The sequence below is a fragment of the Equus caballus genome, chromosome 23, assembly GCF_041296265.1.
Source record: "Equus caballus isolate H_3958 breed thoroughbred chromosome 23, TB-T2T, whole genome shotgun sequence".
Lineage (NCBI taxonomy): Eukaryota > Metazoa > Chordata > Mammalia > Perissodactyla > Equidae > Equus > Equus caballus.
In genome coordinates, this window is record NC_091706.1 from 52,586,508 (window position 1) to 52,602,993 (window position 16,486).

The 16,486-nt window shown below is 36.8% G+C and overlaps 1 protein-coding gene across 2 annotated transcripts in view; it reads right to left on the minus strand.

The window, feature by feature from the left end:
• MLLT3 (MLLT3 super elongation complex subunit) overlaps positions 1-16,486 on the minus strand; it is a 255,693-nt gene that overhangs the window by 20,358 nt on the left and 218,849 nt on the right. For both annotated transcript variants that reach the window (XM_001917557.6, XM_023627424.2), the window contains exons 6-7: positions 3,234-3,309; positions 1,286-1,415 (exon numbers count right to left, since the gene is read on the minus strand). In XM_001917557.6, coding sequence (XP_001917592.2) covers positions 1,286-1,415; positions 3,234-3,309 — 206 coding nt within the window. The remainder of the gene's footprint in view (positions 1-1,285; positions 1,416-3,233; positions 3,310-16,486) is intronic.

The window sequence follows — 16,486 nt, forward strand, 5'->3', positions numbered from 1 at the left end:
TATCACATCAGACAACTCACAGACGTGTACGACCTGACCCACACGGACTCAGGGGACGGGGCAGTAAGTGGGTGGGCAACAGCTAATCACAGAATATGTAGATCTTCTCAACAACAATAACTTGGGAAACTGTCTAAAAAGTCAGGCCTTTTTCATCAGCTAAATTTAAGAGCAGCCAGGGGTCAGGATTTGGGTTGTCCTAAATATGCTCCTCACCTCCAAGTTTCAGTCCATTTTTAAGTCTTTTTGCCCCACTAGTTTCCTTCTTGTTAGATTAAAGACTTCTAAAGGGAAATATTATAAGGCTACGGCCATAAGGTCCTTATTTTTTTCCTATTCAAAAGGAACACAGGCAGGTGACCTTGGGAGAAGGTGGAAGAAGTAGTATCGAGTAGGGCCATCAGGAAGGATCATTGAGAGATCTGATGGAACATATACTGTAACGAGCCTCTTCTCAAAGGACACTAAGAAATTAGCAAGCAGGAAACATGGTCTGTCCAGTTTGGGTTAAGATTGCATTCTTTTTAGGAATTTCAGGGCCTTGTTCACAGTAATGGATAGTGGGAACAGATTTAACATGATATATTATAAATGTAATTGGATTTTAAGTTCAAGTTGATTCACATTTTTTCTACTCAAAACACATTAAAGTAAGCACGCCTATTTGTTTTCCTCATGATAAAGAAATAAAATCCTCAAGGCAATTTCAAGTTGACTATTAATTATAAGCGACATGAATTATCATCTTATAATGTGGAATTATGCCTCACAGCATTAAAGCTACTTAAGGAACCTAATTGTCAGCACACTTAAAAGGAATTTATTTGCTAGAAAACACACACAGGTGATCCTAGTTTTAATTAGGTCACACACATAATTCACTGAAGCCAATTATGTATTTCCAACTACAAACAGAAAACACGTTTCTTCAAATTCTGAGACTACCTACAGCAATGCATCTACACAAACTCTTCCAAAGAAAACAGACTTTATTTTAGCAGTCAGTCCTGCCACCCTGGCATATACTTTCAAGAACAAGGACTTCTGATATGACATTTTTCCCTATAAAATTTTTAGAGGAAAGACCTCTCCTTTCTGAGAAAAGGGACAAATAGTTCCCTGTACAAGTGAGCGTAAACATGCCAAGGTGCCCCAACTTCAAATAAATGTGACCATTTGCTGCCATTGTTTTTGGTGCTTCACACCTTTCTGTGGTTACACTAACAGATCTAGTGAAAAGGGAGGAGTCCATCAAAGGAAACCTCTTTCTTTCCAAGACACCCACCTGCGACTTCGGCTGCCTCCTCTATTTACAGGTCTCTCCATTTCGGAGTCATTGTCATTATCCTCTGCCTCATCTGATTCCTCCTCATTGTCATCGGAATGCAGATCTTTCATTATAGACCTTAAAGGACCTGAGTAATGACAGTGAACCACAGGCAGTCAAACATACGACTTCAAATATACCTAGCCATAGTAGGCACGGGAATGCTCACCAGCACCGAACATTGGTAAAAAATAACCATCATCACATACGTTTATATAGTTTACAAGACAATTCGGTAGTTTCTGGAACGTAACCTCTGCCAAAACACTAGTGTTTTCACAATAGATGCCCCAAAATGTTTGTTAGGAAATCTCTATTTCCTAGGAATGTTTTTTCTATTTATTTTCCTTCCCTAAAAAAATTTACACCTAAAAAGAAACAGAAAGATCTATTAGTAAATTGAATGTTTTGTTAGGTTAATCCATGTATTGAAAAGTTGAGACTAATAAATCACCGTGGTTGTAACTTGTTCTTGGCAATGCAGCCTTTGTGTGGTACGTTTTGATCTATTAAGGTTTAGCTGTTCCTTTTATTTCAAGGTCAATTTCAGGTCAAGCAAGCATTTCAGTCAAGTTCAGATTATAAAGTATTTCAATTCCATGGTGTAATGTCGTATCTCTGATCTTCATATTGATCTTGGACACAAGGTCTTGTTGCAACAATTTTATGTAGTCAATTTTTATTTTACTTTTTAAGAAATTCCTGGCAAAATACCAGCATGCATTTACATAAATAAGACCATGTAATAAATCAGGTGGCCCAGAAGATTCAAGAGAGTATCCAGTATTAGATGGGAGAGAAAAAAATCAAGTCATAAATAATTTTATTCCAGAATAGGACAGAACTGGAAAAAAACCCACAAAGCCTCACAGAAAAAACTCATGAGCGTGGCTTATTTTCACTTTGCTACTCTACATCTGGTGAAAACAAGATAGATATTTTTATCTTAACAGAAGAGATTATAACAGCAATCACAAAAGTGAGAGAAGCACTTCCATTCTGGATTAGGCAATTGCTGAAGTCTACTCTATGATAGGAAAATCTGAGTGATTACTAACCCAGTTCTAAACAGCTACTGACTGCAGTCTCACATTCTGCAAAACCACAAATTCCTCTGCTTTTGTAGTGGGCCAATATCTTCGGAAGTCAGTGGAACAAGAAATCTGAATAGCCAAAACGATCGGTGTCTTTCATTTTACTTTTTCCTGGAAGCTTACCCTTAGCCCAAACACACACAACAATTTAATCCTTTTAAAAACATACAAGGCCATCAGGAATTCAGTGTGCTCAGTGAAAAAGGTAATGTGTAACATGATACTCAGAAACAAATTATTCCTTGATATTATCTCACTTTTCATGTTAAAGAAAAAAAAAAGGAGCCCATATTTGAGGAGTTTCTACACTTGAAGTGGAGAATATATTTAGTTAATGTTCTGGATTAAATTTCTTTAAATTTAAATTTCCTTGACTTTGAGTAGAGAAAAAAAATATTTTAGAGACAGAAAATTAACACTTGGCAAAGAATAAGGTTGATTAAAGGAAAATAAATAAATATAATGAAAGCTGTCTGGGCGGGAAAGTAAAAACCTATTTCTCTATGTCAAAGCCTTGCAAGTCCAGCTTTTGCTATTGTATTTCCTTTGGGAACTCCCTGGAATGGGCTGTGTCTATAATCCTTTTGTAAAATGGGACTCTGATGGCAGAGACTGGAAAAAGGGGAATTTCTAGAGGCCGGCCACATACATCAGAACAATACTCCAGTGCATTCCTAGGGAAAATAAATACAACTGCATAAAAGCCAAGTTATCATTCAAATAACAAAACAGTAGAAAACAGACCATAAATCAACTCATTAAGATGCTTTATGAGAAAAACGTCTCATAGTTTGCCTGGGAGATGTTGATACCTTGTTGCCTGGTCTGGGATGGTGTGAAGCTGGAGCTGGAGCTGGAGCTGGAACTGGCAGGACTGGGTTGTTCAGACTTTAAAGAAGAAGAGAAAGGCATCATCAATAAATGTATGGGACACTACACATCTAAAATTAAAAAACAATATTGTTGCTCAAAAATATTTTGCCCTGCAAAGACAGTCTGACACTGTGCAAGAAAAATGACTACAGGTTGCATTATGTCAAAAACACGAATACAGGAGAGTCATGATGTCCTTTTCATTTTGTCCATCATATTTTTACTAGATGCAGAAACAAGGATATACAGTCAAGGATGAAGAGATAAACGTCTGGGTATTGCTTAAGGAAAGAAGCTGCCTTTGATTTCACTCCTGTTTACTGCTATCCAGATCTCTTCCTAAAAGATACCTTGATTATCCTTTCTGCAATGTTTGATTGACTCAACTGGTTAAAACACAGTGGTAATGAGGTCAAGGTCATTAGTTCAATTACATTATGAGCCAGTTAATTTCACTCTGGTCCAAGGCCATGACCCAACCCTAACCCCATTCATCCACGGTTCACAAATGGAGGCCAATGTTCACAAGGAGACCTGACCAAGTCCCACAAATGAGTCAGGGGAAAATGTGGCCACTACTTAAAAAAAACCACACACATCCTTTAATTCCACAGCCTGTTGACGCAGGGAAAGAGCATCACACACACACACTCCACTCTCTACACTCTCTTCATCCTTTAATACCCAGAACGAGGTCCACATCCTCCTTGACCTGCCCAACTCAGTTCTCTTTCTTCTCCAAACCCATGGAAAATATGGATCATCTGTTTGCTTGTCAGATATGCTGTGGTATTAGGCTACCTCTGATGCATGTGTCTTTTCTCTCCAGTAGACTGCCAGTGCTTGAAAAGCAGGGATGTGCGGGGGGTGTGGCATATCGTGTGCTTCTTGTTCTCCCCTTGTACTTAGCATAATACATTGCATACAGCAGGCACTCCACATCTGTGACTCAAGGCAGCACATTACGCCCTCCGTTCCACTGGCTGCTCTGTTTTTATGAGACTTTATAGTAGGTAAAGATGGAAGAGCAAATACATGGACAGAATTGAGCAAAGAAATTGATCATACCATCAGCACACTTGAATTTTACATATTTAAGGCCAAATTTATTTTTAAATAACTTAAAAATGTTGATAAATTTGGTTGTAAGAGTGGATTATTTCATTTCTAATGTGCTCATAGTCTCAACTACACACTCGTCATTAGAGAAATATTTGACGTCTTGCCATGTACAGGACACATTTTTCTACTTTGCTCAATGGGTGACCAAGTTTATCAGGGCCACATGGATGACAAACTAAGAGCACAATCAGAAGCCGTTAAATGAGGATGAGAATCTCAGTTCAGTTTATATTCCAGTTTCTCACCACTGATTTTGCATCTCCCCTCCCAGAACTGAACTCCCACCCCCTCCTCTCCCAAGCAACTCCAAGCCCCACAGACTAGGACACAAGGAAGCACTTTGAGGCATTCCTAATGCACATTCACATCCCTAGGCTGGATGGGAAAACAGGTGTCAGCAATCTACCACTCATTCTGCAGGAAAAGAGCCAGACAGGATCTCTAATGAGCAGCAGGCGGCTCACCAGCCCTGCACCACGGCAAGATTTACTTGAGATTTGCAGTACAGTGTTCTACACATTGCTGTTTGTGGCCCACAAAGAAGAGTTGGCTTACAAGTACAGACGCCTGGGTGAGGTATTCTTCATTTCTGTTGAGTGGCTCTTCCACTGTCAAGCCACACGGTGAGTTACACAATTGAAAGGGCATTCCGTTAGCATTTATGTGCAATGCCCAGCTGCAAAACATCTCTCCCGGGGTCCGCAGAATACTCCTTTTCCTCTCCAAGTTGCTCTTTTCAGCCATGAAAAGTGTCTGCAAATGGTATTATTTTGATAGCTCTGGAAAGCATCTGGGAGCCAAAAAAAGAGGTTTCCTTACAGTGAGCAGAGAGAGCTCTAATTCTCCATCCTGCCTGCCCAGTACATGTTGCACTGGACGTAAAGGAGCCATTCTGCCAGCGTTATTTGCTGAGAGTGACATTAATTAGGATAGCACGAGAGGATGATGGCCATCTCTCCAACTCCATCCTAAACTTGACCCATCTGTCTCAAGCATCATGCCAATGCCAGAACCAAACCTGCAAGCAGCTTTCTTTTAGCTTCTTAACCATAAACAAGGTTAATAATTCCACAGTTGCTGACCATCAGAAAACTGACAAAGAGTAAAGAACATAATACAACAGGAGAAAAAGGCTTTTTATTCAACATTGGTCATTAGCACCCTGCCTCTTCCACAAAGCATTTGAGGAGGTTTATAATAGAAACATTAATTCAATGAGAATATTAGAATAGAAAGTTCACAGCAAGGGAGGTGGGTGGAGAAGCATAAAATGTTGAATGATGGGCAGCGAATTCCAAAGCCCTGGAAGCTTTCTGCAACACTTTCATGGGCATTAGAATCACCTGGAGGACTTGTTAAAACAGTCTGCAGGGCCCCACCCCAGAGTTCTGATTCAGTAAGTCTGGGATAGGGAGGAGAAGCTGGATTTCTTCCAAGTTCCTAGGTGAGGCTGATGCTGCTGCTCTGGAGACCAACCAGGCTTTTGAACCATTGATCAAGGACCCAGAGATTCATAGCCATGGATATTCATCAGAGTCAGTTAAGGTGGGCGGGGGTGGGGGGGGGGGGAGATTCTATACAAGAGGAGATTCTGATTCAATAGGTTTGATGTAGGGGTCCAGGTATGTTTACCTTTTCAAAGCTCAACAAATTGATATAAATGAAAAGTTCAGTTTGAAGACCACTGATACTAGGTTAATCACTTTTTTCCTAAATGCAAAAAATCATGTTTTTGAAAGATTCCCTAAGAAAACATAAAAGGGCAAAAGATCATGAAAAGAATTAGAAATTTACGGATCTATACAGAAGTAGCACTCCTGCATACTCTTAAAGTGTTTTTCAAGAAAGCACCCTAACAGAACACGTTCGCCACTCTAAAAAACATTTATGAAGCATGTATAATCGCATCGTGGTGGATGGACTTTAAACCAACCTAAGCTGACTAGGACTTAGAATTCAACTAAATGTCAACTGCTCAAAAAGCCATTCTGATACTAGATGAGGCTGACACAGTCTTACATTTCATCAAGTCCAAAAAAATAGAGCTGTAGCTCACTTCAAGTGAAGGCTGTATTTAAAAAAAAAAAAATCAGATTTACCCTCTAAAAACACAAATCCAAAATGATTATATAAACTAGGAAAGGTTCTTTGCTTTACAAAAAATATTCCCCATAAACAGGGCTAGACTAAAATTTGTATAGGCCCTAAGGAATGGAAAGATTATGGTATCCTCCTTTCCCCTCCCTGTGTATGTATGCGCCAAAACGTAGGTGCAGGGAAGTTCAACAAGGTTCTGATTTTTACCCTTACTGACTAATTTGATACCTGTTTTTGAAATATCAAAATTCTCCCCACTAAAAAAATTCTTTTGCTGCTTCTTGCTGATGCCCTGAGCACTTGCTTAGCTGACCTATGGAGTAATCAAACACTAGACATAAAGTTTCTTCAAATGGTGTGCTCCACAGTAACGAAAGTACAGGCTTAAGAATCTCAAATTCTACTGCTGGTTGTACATGTTTTGGGGAGGATTGTTTAAGCATTAGTTTCCTCATAGAGTGAGGGCACTGAACCTCATGTAGAAGTGATAATGTTAAATTGATACAATCAAGTAAAAAGTCCTAGCCCACTGCTGTTATAATGGTAGCTGATCAACATTTGGTTGCTATTATTTACAGCAGATCACAAGCTCCTCTGTTCATAAAACAAGATATATCTTTACAACCCAAACAATGGGCCTACCAAGATTTGCAATGCAATCTTCCACATTAAATGGCTATGCAAAATTATCTTGTAATGGATTTTCTACGGAGGATTATTTTTGTCTAAGACAAGAAAAACCACATGTTTACAACTCCTAGAAGTTAAGTGCTTCAAAAGAGAACACCTGTCAAGGTAGGTCACATGAGAGGGCTTGTAAAACCTGGCATTGTTCCTTACCCTGGGCACAGACTTCCTCCTAAAGTAATCAGAAGACACAAGTTTCAATTTTTCTAATGGGCAACTATACTTATGAACAGAATTTCAACTTGATCTTTAAAACAATCAAAAAAAAGAAAAAGGAGGAGAATAATATACACCTTTCTTCAGATGAAAGGGAGAGAATACAGTGCAGCTAGTGAAACAAATTATATATATAGACACCTTGCTGCTTTTTCACAAAATTTCTACCTCGTTTCAAAAATGAAAACATACAGCGTGCAGTAAAGATTTCCTTTTCTTTGCACAAATATCCAGAAAGACCGTGTCAAGGATGAGTACCAATCAAAGATGAAAACACAAATGTAGTACACTTTATTTACATCCCTGCTCAATTTTCATGATTGACTGAGGTACTAGGTTCTTGTCAGTTTAGTCCTTCCTTCACTAAAACATCATAATCATCTGACGCTTTTCTTTAACTTAGCATAAAAAATCATTTAAAGACTACCTCATTTGTGATGGATGTTAACTCAACTTATTAGGGCAATCATTTTGCAATATACACACGTATCAAATCATTATGTTGTACACAAACTAAAATAATGACATATGTCAATTATATCTCAATAAAACTGAAAAAAGACTGCCTCATTTAGTTTCTCTTCTACAAGAGACTGAATATGACCCAATGCAACTTGCAAATATACATCTAATTTTAAAGAAAAATGACGTATAATATCCATTCTAAACAACTGCAGAAAAAGTTCTTCACCATAGGAATGCACTCTATCTTATGAGGTCCCATTAATAGGTAATAGATTGTGATAGCTACGTCAAAAAAGGAAAGTCACAGTTAAGCAAAGAAATAAGTATTGAAAAGTTATAAAATAACTCTTTTTTAATCATTTATTATTTTTTAAATATAATTATTTATTTTCGGATGTACATCATATTTCGAATTCTGTGTACATTACATCTTGTTCACCACCCGAAAAGTAATTATAGCCCATCCCCTCACATGTGAGCCTAATCTAATCTAATCTAATCTAAAATAACTCTTTTAATACAAGAGTGAATTGACAAAAGGCTAGAAACAAAAAGACTTTTATTTTCATTTGGTTTAACATTTAATAACTACTTCAAAATGAAACATGCTAAAAGAACAAAACCTTATATAGAAAAGTATACGAAGGGGCCAGGCTGGTGACCTAGTGGTTAAGTTCGCCCACTCCACTTTAGCAGCCAGGGGTTCACGGGTTCGGATCCCAGGTTGTGGACCTACACACCGCTCATCAAGTCATGCTGTGGCAGCATCCCACATAAAGCAGAGAAAGACTGACACAGATGTTAGTTCAGAGCCAATCTTCCTCACCAAAAAAAAAAAAGGTATATGAAAATAAAATTGGACAAACATTGGTCAATAACTCTAACCTCTTAATATATCTTTGTGTAGCTCTATCATATTCTTTATTTCATTTGCTCCTCCATGAGAAAGGCACGTGCTATGGACTGAATTGTGTCTCCCTCAAATTCATGTTGACGTCCTAACTTCCATGTGATAGTATTTGGAGGTAGGGCCTTTGGGAGGAGATTAGGTTTAGATGAGATCATGAGGGTGGGGCCCTTATGATGGGACTAGTGCCCTTATTTATAAGTGACACTAGAGAGCTTGCTCCCCACTCCCCTCCCATGTGAAGACACAGTGAGAAGGTGGTTAGCTGCAAGCCAAGAAAAGAACCCTCACTGGGGAGAAGAATCAGCCAGCACCTTGAAGCTGGACTTCCCAGCCTCCAGAACTGTAGGAAAGAAATTCCTGTTGCTTAGGCCACCCAGTCTATGGTATTTTGTTATGGCAGCCCAAACTGACCAGGACATCAGGAGACATTTTTTAGCCCTATTTTACTGATGGTGAAACTGAAGCACAATACGATTAAGTGACAGTGGGTAATATCCAGGTGGAACAGAACCAGGTTTTCTGACTTCAAATCCAGGGCTCTTTGTTCTATACCTATTAACCTTAAAAAGTGCAATTCACTTAAAATAGTGTGCTCAACATACTAACGTCCATTTATAACACCAGTGTCAGGGAACCAAGTTTTCTATGTCACTGTGAAAGATGTACTGAATATCCCGCTGTCATCTTGTGATGGGCACCCAAAGCAAACCAGAGGTAAAACAAAACACTTCACCCTGGGTCTGACGGCGTCTGTATCAATTGCTTCTAACACTTGTCCAATCGATACTACAACAAGGCCTGGCTATTCACCTCACTAGTTCGATAAGTTTTCCTAAAAAGAAGAGAAGCAAGGAAATTTCTCCTCAGAATTCTCCTGTTCCTCTTGACATTGGCACTGAATGAGAGGACTGACAAGCATGTCTGGCAACACGCTAAAATCATTTATTTGCCTTTAAAGGCAATCTACTTTCTTTCCCCAACTCTTCTATACAATTTCCATAACCTCCAGGAAAAAAAAAATAGATTTAATGCTTTAAATAACCTGTCAGAAGTTCTTTCTTTGAAAACAAGGTGAAACTGGAGAAAGGACACTGGAGTAGGAAGCCGAATCTTTATTGCTGAAGAGTTACGCAAGTCTGTGACCACAGGGAAGGCACCACACCTCTCTTTGGCAAACCCTCTCCATTTGTAAGTATTATGACAACTCCAATGAACTTGATGCTAACTTATCATCGTATTTAGCCTCTTGGGCCCTTATATTATCAAAAGCTATTGTTATGCCCGTCATTTTCTAGTAAGACAGCAAGATCCTAAGAATTATCCTTTCTACTTTTAGAAAAACAGGAAAGGTCCTTATTTCTGTTATATTTTCACCTTACAGACAAAATCATCCTGGATGCCAAGATAATTGGCTTTATGTTGAGACACCTCTGTCTTTACAATTGCATTTGCTTTCTTTGTTATTATCGTCCTCTTCACTACTATTATTAAATGCTCTCATCATTTGTACCCATCACTCCTTGTCTGAGAACACAAAATCCCATTAGGAAACGAAATGGCCTTGGGGAACAAGGGTCCATAAATCTTTCCATAAGACCCTTTTCCACACTTAGGAATGGCTATAATTTTCTTTTAGCTTCCTCTCTTTTAAACAGAAGAGCCTCAAGTCTTTTATCTCTCATCACCAGTTGTACTTTGAAGGCTGCTACTGACTACTGTGGCCAGGACATGTGATCTTTCAAAATATCCAGTTGTTGCAAGATGGTATATGTGCCACATGTGTCCTAAAAATCACTCAATTGTTAAGAGCTTTAGGAGTGAGAAATTATCTGGAAACAGACCATTTACGGTTGTACTACCTATAAGCATATTACTATTCCTTGAGCAGAGACTGTGTGCAGAGAAGTTGAGTTTCACAACTGGCCATTAAATAACACCACTTAGTTGTAATGCCAGAGACTTATCTTTAACCTGGTCTTTCTTTTTCTCTTTTGTGTGCTTTGAGGGTTAGGGCAGAGAAAGAAAAATGTTACAAGTGAGAGGGTTTAGAGCTCTAGAGCCTCACAAAAGAGAAAGAGGAAGAAAAAAAAAAGTTTCCTGATAGAATTGCCCCATAATTAACTGTTATTGAAGCTGACCGATGAACATCAAAACACCATTGCTCATCGGTTAACAATAAGATCCTGAAATTGTTGCCAGAACAACTATTCAGTTACTTGTGAAACAACCCACCTGTGCAGAGGACAAGACACTTGAAACAATGGAAAAGTAGTTGCGTTCTCTCTCTATATATAAGGGTGGTGCTGAATTAAACAAAATCCTAAAAGCACATTATATGTGGTTATAGCTCTCACTTTTGGATTATAAAATTTAAAATATTAAAGTAAATTAAATAAAATGAATTCAGGGTATCATAAAGGTGGTAATTAATTGAAGTAAAACACAGAACTGAAGAGATCATCTTGACAAGATATTTAACTACATTTCCTTATTAACTTTAGACCTCTTTAAAAAATGGCTTACTTTAAAACTGTCATAGAGCATTTGATTGACACCAATAGAATCTTTATAGACTCACACAAATGTCAAGAAGCATTATTAATTTTAATCTTTGGACTATCTTAGAGAATTTTCCCCATAAAATGTGAAGCTTAGAGCTGCTATCACAGCAACAGCAGCAAGAGTTCATTTTGTTTGCTAAGACCTTATTTCCATGGTATTTTCTCTTCCGAAATAACCAAAATCCACTGGGGAAAAAGTATTGATTAAAAACTATCCAATAATCACCAGGTCAAAAATGCAATACTTCTCATTATCTGTCTACAACAAAGACTGTTGACAGTTGCAAGAGTTATTTCTTTACAAGCCTTGTATCTTCCTAATTAGAATAACAGTGCACTTTCCAGGTAACACACCGGAGCCCCTTATTCTAAATCAGGGAGCTTCAAAGCTCCTTGGGTGTGGGTATGCACATATGTGTACACATGGGTGTACGTGAGACAATCCACTGGAGTAAAAGAAAAGAATAGAACCTTTATTTATATTTATATTGTCTTTTCCTTTTAAATTTTCAAATTTTTGTATGTGTTTTCTTGTATATGGTGTATGGCTATTACCACAATTTGGAAATATACATATATTGGGGATACACGTTTACTAAGAGAGATGAGTTTTAATATCAACTCTATAGATAACTATCAATTTTAATTCTGTCTGCTCAAATCTTAATTATTCACATAGATTTCAAATTCTGAAGTGATATGTGCTAAATATACCAGGCAGTATTATTACAATTTACTCAGAGACTATCCAGATTTTTGTATTTTATAGTATTTTATGCTCAAAATTGACTTAGAGCTTAAAATTTTAAGTTAAATAGAAATACTGTAACAGAGTTCCTTATTAAATAAGAGGTAATACAAAGTTATTTAAAAGACTTTAAAGCACACATAGATCTTCTTAAAACAAGAACCCAACACAAAAAATTTTACATGACCGCCCCACCACACCCCCCCAAAATTTGAAATTATCTTTATTGTGGCTCTGAGACTCGAATTTTGTAGTGTTTGCTAAAAATTACACATTAAGTGAAACTGAAAATTTTAGAAACACCCTAACATCTAAATATGCTACACTTACATTCACTTTCATTTAAAATTAAGTACTAACAAAAAGTTTATAAAAATAAAACTATGTTTAAGAATTCTCCTCTATCTTAATGAAAGTGAATGAAAAGAGCAAAAACACAGCACACTTAACAGACTGTTCTCTTGTGAAAACATTAGGAGGTGGATTTTTTGTTTTCTTCTCAATGTAACCTCTTAAAAAATGCGGTATTTAGAATGAACACATTCCCTATTAGTAATGTCAGATTCTTGTCAAGAATAGGAGGAATGCTACCGCTCATAAGGGTCTAAAGGAACCTACATTTCCATGCACACATCTTATATAAGCCTAACAGTTGCTTTTCTTCATAAATCAATCTATTGTTGCACTTCATAATGAGAAGGCAGATTTACTGCTTTTACCGCCTTTTCTCACCATCAGAAAGATGCCTATTTGGGTAATAGAACGTTTCTCTTCTTCAAGGGTGTTTGGGATTAGGGAGGCAGGGGCAAGAACCTTTAACATCTGCTCCCTTCAAGTGAATGACACCTCTAGTTCTCACAGCCGGGATGTTGAAAAGCAAATACCCATACGTTTATAAAATTCTCTGACTTGAAGAAACACAACATTTTAAATACACTGAAGACGCATCTCTAAAACACACATTTGGGATTTGAAGGTTATACTGTAAAACTGTAAAACCTATCATTTGGATTGCCAACGTTGTAATTCAAATGCCATAAAATCATCATCATAGTTAGAACAATAGGAGTTTAGAATAAAGACCTTTGAGTCCCATCATCTTGAATTTTCTCTAACTCTGAAAACAAATCTAAAGTACTGGCTAGTAAGACTTTAATCATGTTAGCTCAATATTGTGCAGTAATAACAAAATAGTTTATAATATAGACTTACATTCTTCTGTTTTTATTTACTTAACTTATTTTTCCCTTAGGGAGAAATATTTAAGAATTGTGAACTTTAGACTTTAATTTAAAAACAAGAGAAAGGCACTTGTCAGCATCCAATTCCTAACCATCTGCCTTTTAAAAATACACACACATACTCACCCCCTCAGTCTAGTTAGACAGAACGTTCTTAGCAAGTGAGTAGATCTTGATGGATCTAAACAGAAGTTTCGGTAATCACAGTTCTACTTTGGGAAACACAGCTATCTTTAAAGAGGCATCATGATTCCTACTAGCAGACGCAATCAACCAGAAATTAAAAGCAAATAGGCACCATCCAAAACAAATAAATAAATAAAGTGGGGCAGGTACTGGATTCAAGAAGAACCTCAATTTTTGAAGAAAACTAAATTATGTCTTCTGTCCGTGAATATGGAGTACTGCCTAGTGAGCTAACATCTCTTGTTACTTCGGGCTATCTTTTGTCACTTAAGCAATGCTTTCTGACAGTTTTACAGGCTGTTATCCCAAGGACTTCAGTATTTATAGCCTTTATTCACTTGGGCTTTCTGCTCTTATCCACTGGTTACTAATCACTAAATAGATTTTCTTTTTTATGGGACTGAAATTAGCTCAAAGGATGTCCTTCAACAATGGCAGCTCAGGACAGCACCGGCTAAAGGTCTTCTCCTCGGCCTCTTCCTTGCTCTCCTCAATTTTCTCGTCCTTACAGACAAGTTAATGAGGGTTCAGATGCACGCTGTTCAATTAGAGCAACAGCACAGATGATTTACTGCATTCTTAGAGGATGGTTTGGAACCATGTCTGAATTGATCCTCAGAAACTCATTCAATTTCAATATCTCAAGAATGATTTAAAGGCCCAAACTTGTTTTTAATCTTCACGAAACAGAAGCATTTCCTACTCATAGAATCATTATTCAGGAAAAGCCTAATTCTACAAACCTTACTATACACACGCATGCATGAATGTTTCAAATACATACATTATGTTTTAAAACTTCAGCACATTTAGTTTATAATATGGCATTCAAATTTCTTCCTACATAGCAAATAGGCTACTTATTACCTTTTTATCTACTACACTTAAAAAACCAAGTGATGAAAAGTAACGAGAAAACACAGACTCTCCTTTTCATTTAACTGCATTTGACTTAAACATCTCCGAAGAGACTGGTTTTTATCTTATGACCAATGTGAAACGTGTAATAGATCACGTCCTCTTTACTAGCTGGCTGCTAGAAACCTGAAAGTCAAATTAATCTGGAAAGTGGTGTTTTCTTATAAACTGAAAATCTGAAAGGAAACTAAAAATATTAACATTATTCTTCTCATAATTTTCCTGATGAAATGAGCAAATTGCACAATTCCCTGAGTGTGGGCTGAGCAATGGGGGAGGGGTGGAAGAGGAGGAATGGGGAGAGGGAGAGACGGGAAGAGACGGGCTTTAAAGGAGCACTAAAGCTCCACTTACTGCTTTAGAATACAATTTACTAAATACGACTCTTCCTGGAATGAAAGGGATTTATTATGATCACCTTCTGTTTTCTCTGAAATTATGCTGGAATGAAAAAATTTAAAAAGGAAATGTCATTCAAAAAAGTTTCTTAAGCCTTTAGATATTTCCATGTCTGGGTAAAAGTAATGTGTTCTACCCCATCAAAAAACAATTTTAATTTATTGAGATTAGTATTTACATGAAATTACTTTGCCCATTTACATATAATATTAATTATTTGGATATCAAGTGGTTGCATTTAATTTATAGAGAGTCATAGGGTAAATTGTTTTTGAACATAGTTCCAGAAAAAATTTATTTCTGCCAATGAATGTACATGCTTTCTCATATTTCAAATATTAAACTACATAACTCTCATATTTGCCTGGGAAAAAAATGGTAGACCTATTGCTCTTGAGTAAAATTTGCCTAATTCTGAACGAATGCTATGTTCTTTAAATTTTGTTACTAGTTGTCTTAGTTTATATTTGTCACATATATTCATCTCTAAGCCAAATTCCATTCAAATAGGCACACAGTATAACTATTAAATCAATTAAAAATTAAATACACGTACTTGTGTAAGAATTTACATAGTAATACATTTTTAAAATATAGGATAACCTCTCTAGGAATATAAAAAAGATATTAAGGAAACAACATTTTAATGTACAATTAAGTGCTAACTAATTTTTATCAAATACTCTAGTGGTGAGATGACAAAGGGTGTTCTGTTATTTTTTTAGTATGTTAAATTTTACAGTGTTTGCTTTTACATCTGAAAATATGTAAACAGGGAAAGAAAAACATTTTAGATGTATGGCTTTTCAAAATATGATAAGCTATACAACTACGAAAAAATGAAAGAACGGTATTATTCTTTTCTGAATGAAGATTCATTTCAGATATTTAGAAGTTAATCCTTAACTTCTCTAACAAAAGGAGGTCTGTAATATTACAATCATGAATGGAAAACATTTCAATTTCTTTAATACGTATTTTAAAAATTCCCAGGTCGATAAAATATGTATAAGTACTTTGAAGTTAGAGGAAAATGGTATTTTTTTGCTACCTTAAATCACTCTGGGGAAAAAATGAACATCAGGGCTCCATTGTACAGTGAGGGATTTTAAAATCATACTTATTTTATAAACTTTTCTTAATTACATTAATGCATGCTATCTGTGATCTAAAACTGTAAGGTTTTCCTGAATTCTTCTATAAATCGAAACCCTCTATGTCTTTCACTCATCTCATCACCTTCACTCCCCTTTCTTTACTTTGTCTAACATCCTAGAAGCTGTCTTTCCTATGAAGTTACTGCTCATGGTAAATAAACTTTACACACTGGTGGCCTTTAAAAACCAGAAATACAGCAAGCAAAGAAATCATCCTCACCTCTTTTAAAAGAAAACAGAGTAGACCTCAGGAAAACAGAAGTGCCCCCAAGTTCACATGTGTCGGCAAGGAGTTGAGAGCTGTTAAGAATGATCCTCTTGAAAAGAAAGAAGTCTCCTTAGGCACCCACATGTATATTTAGATTAGATTGGCAGTCTAAATGACAGCAAACACATGGTCATGACTTCCCAATTGCTCATTCATCCAACACACACACACAGGCTAATCAGAAGCAAACATCCACCCCAAACTGTTTTAGAAATTA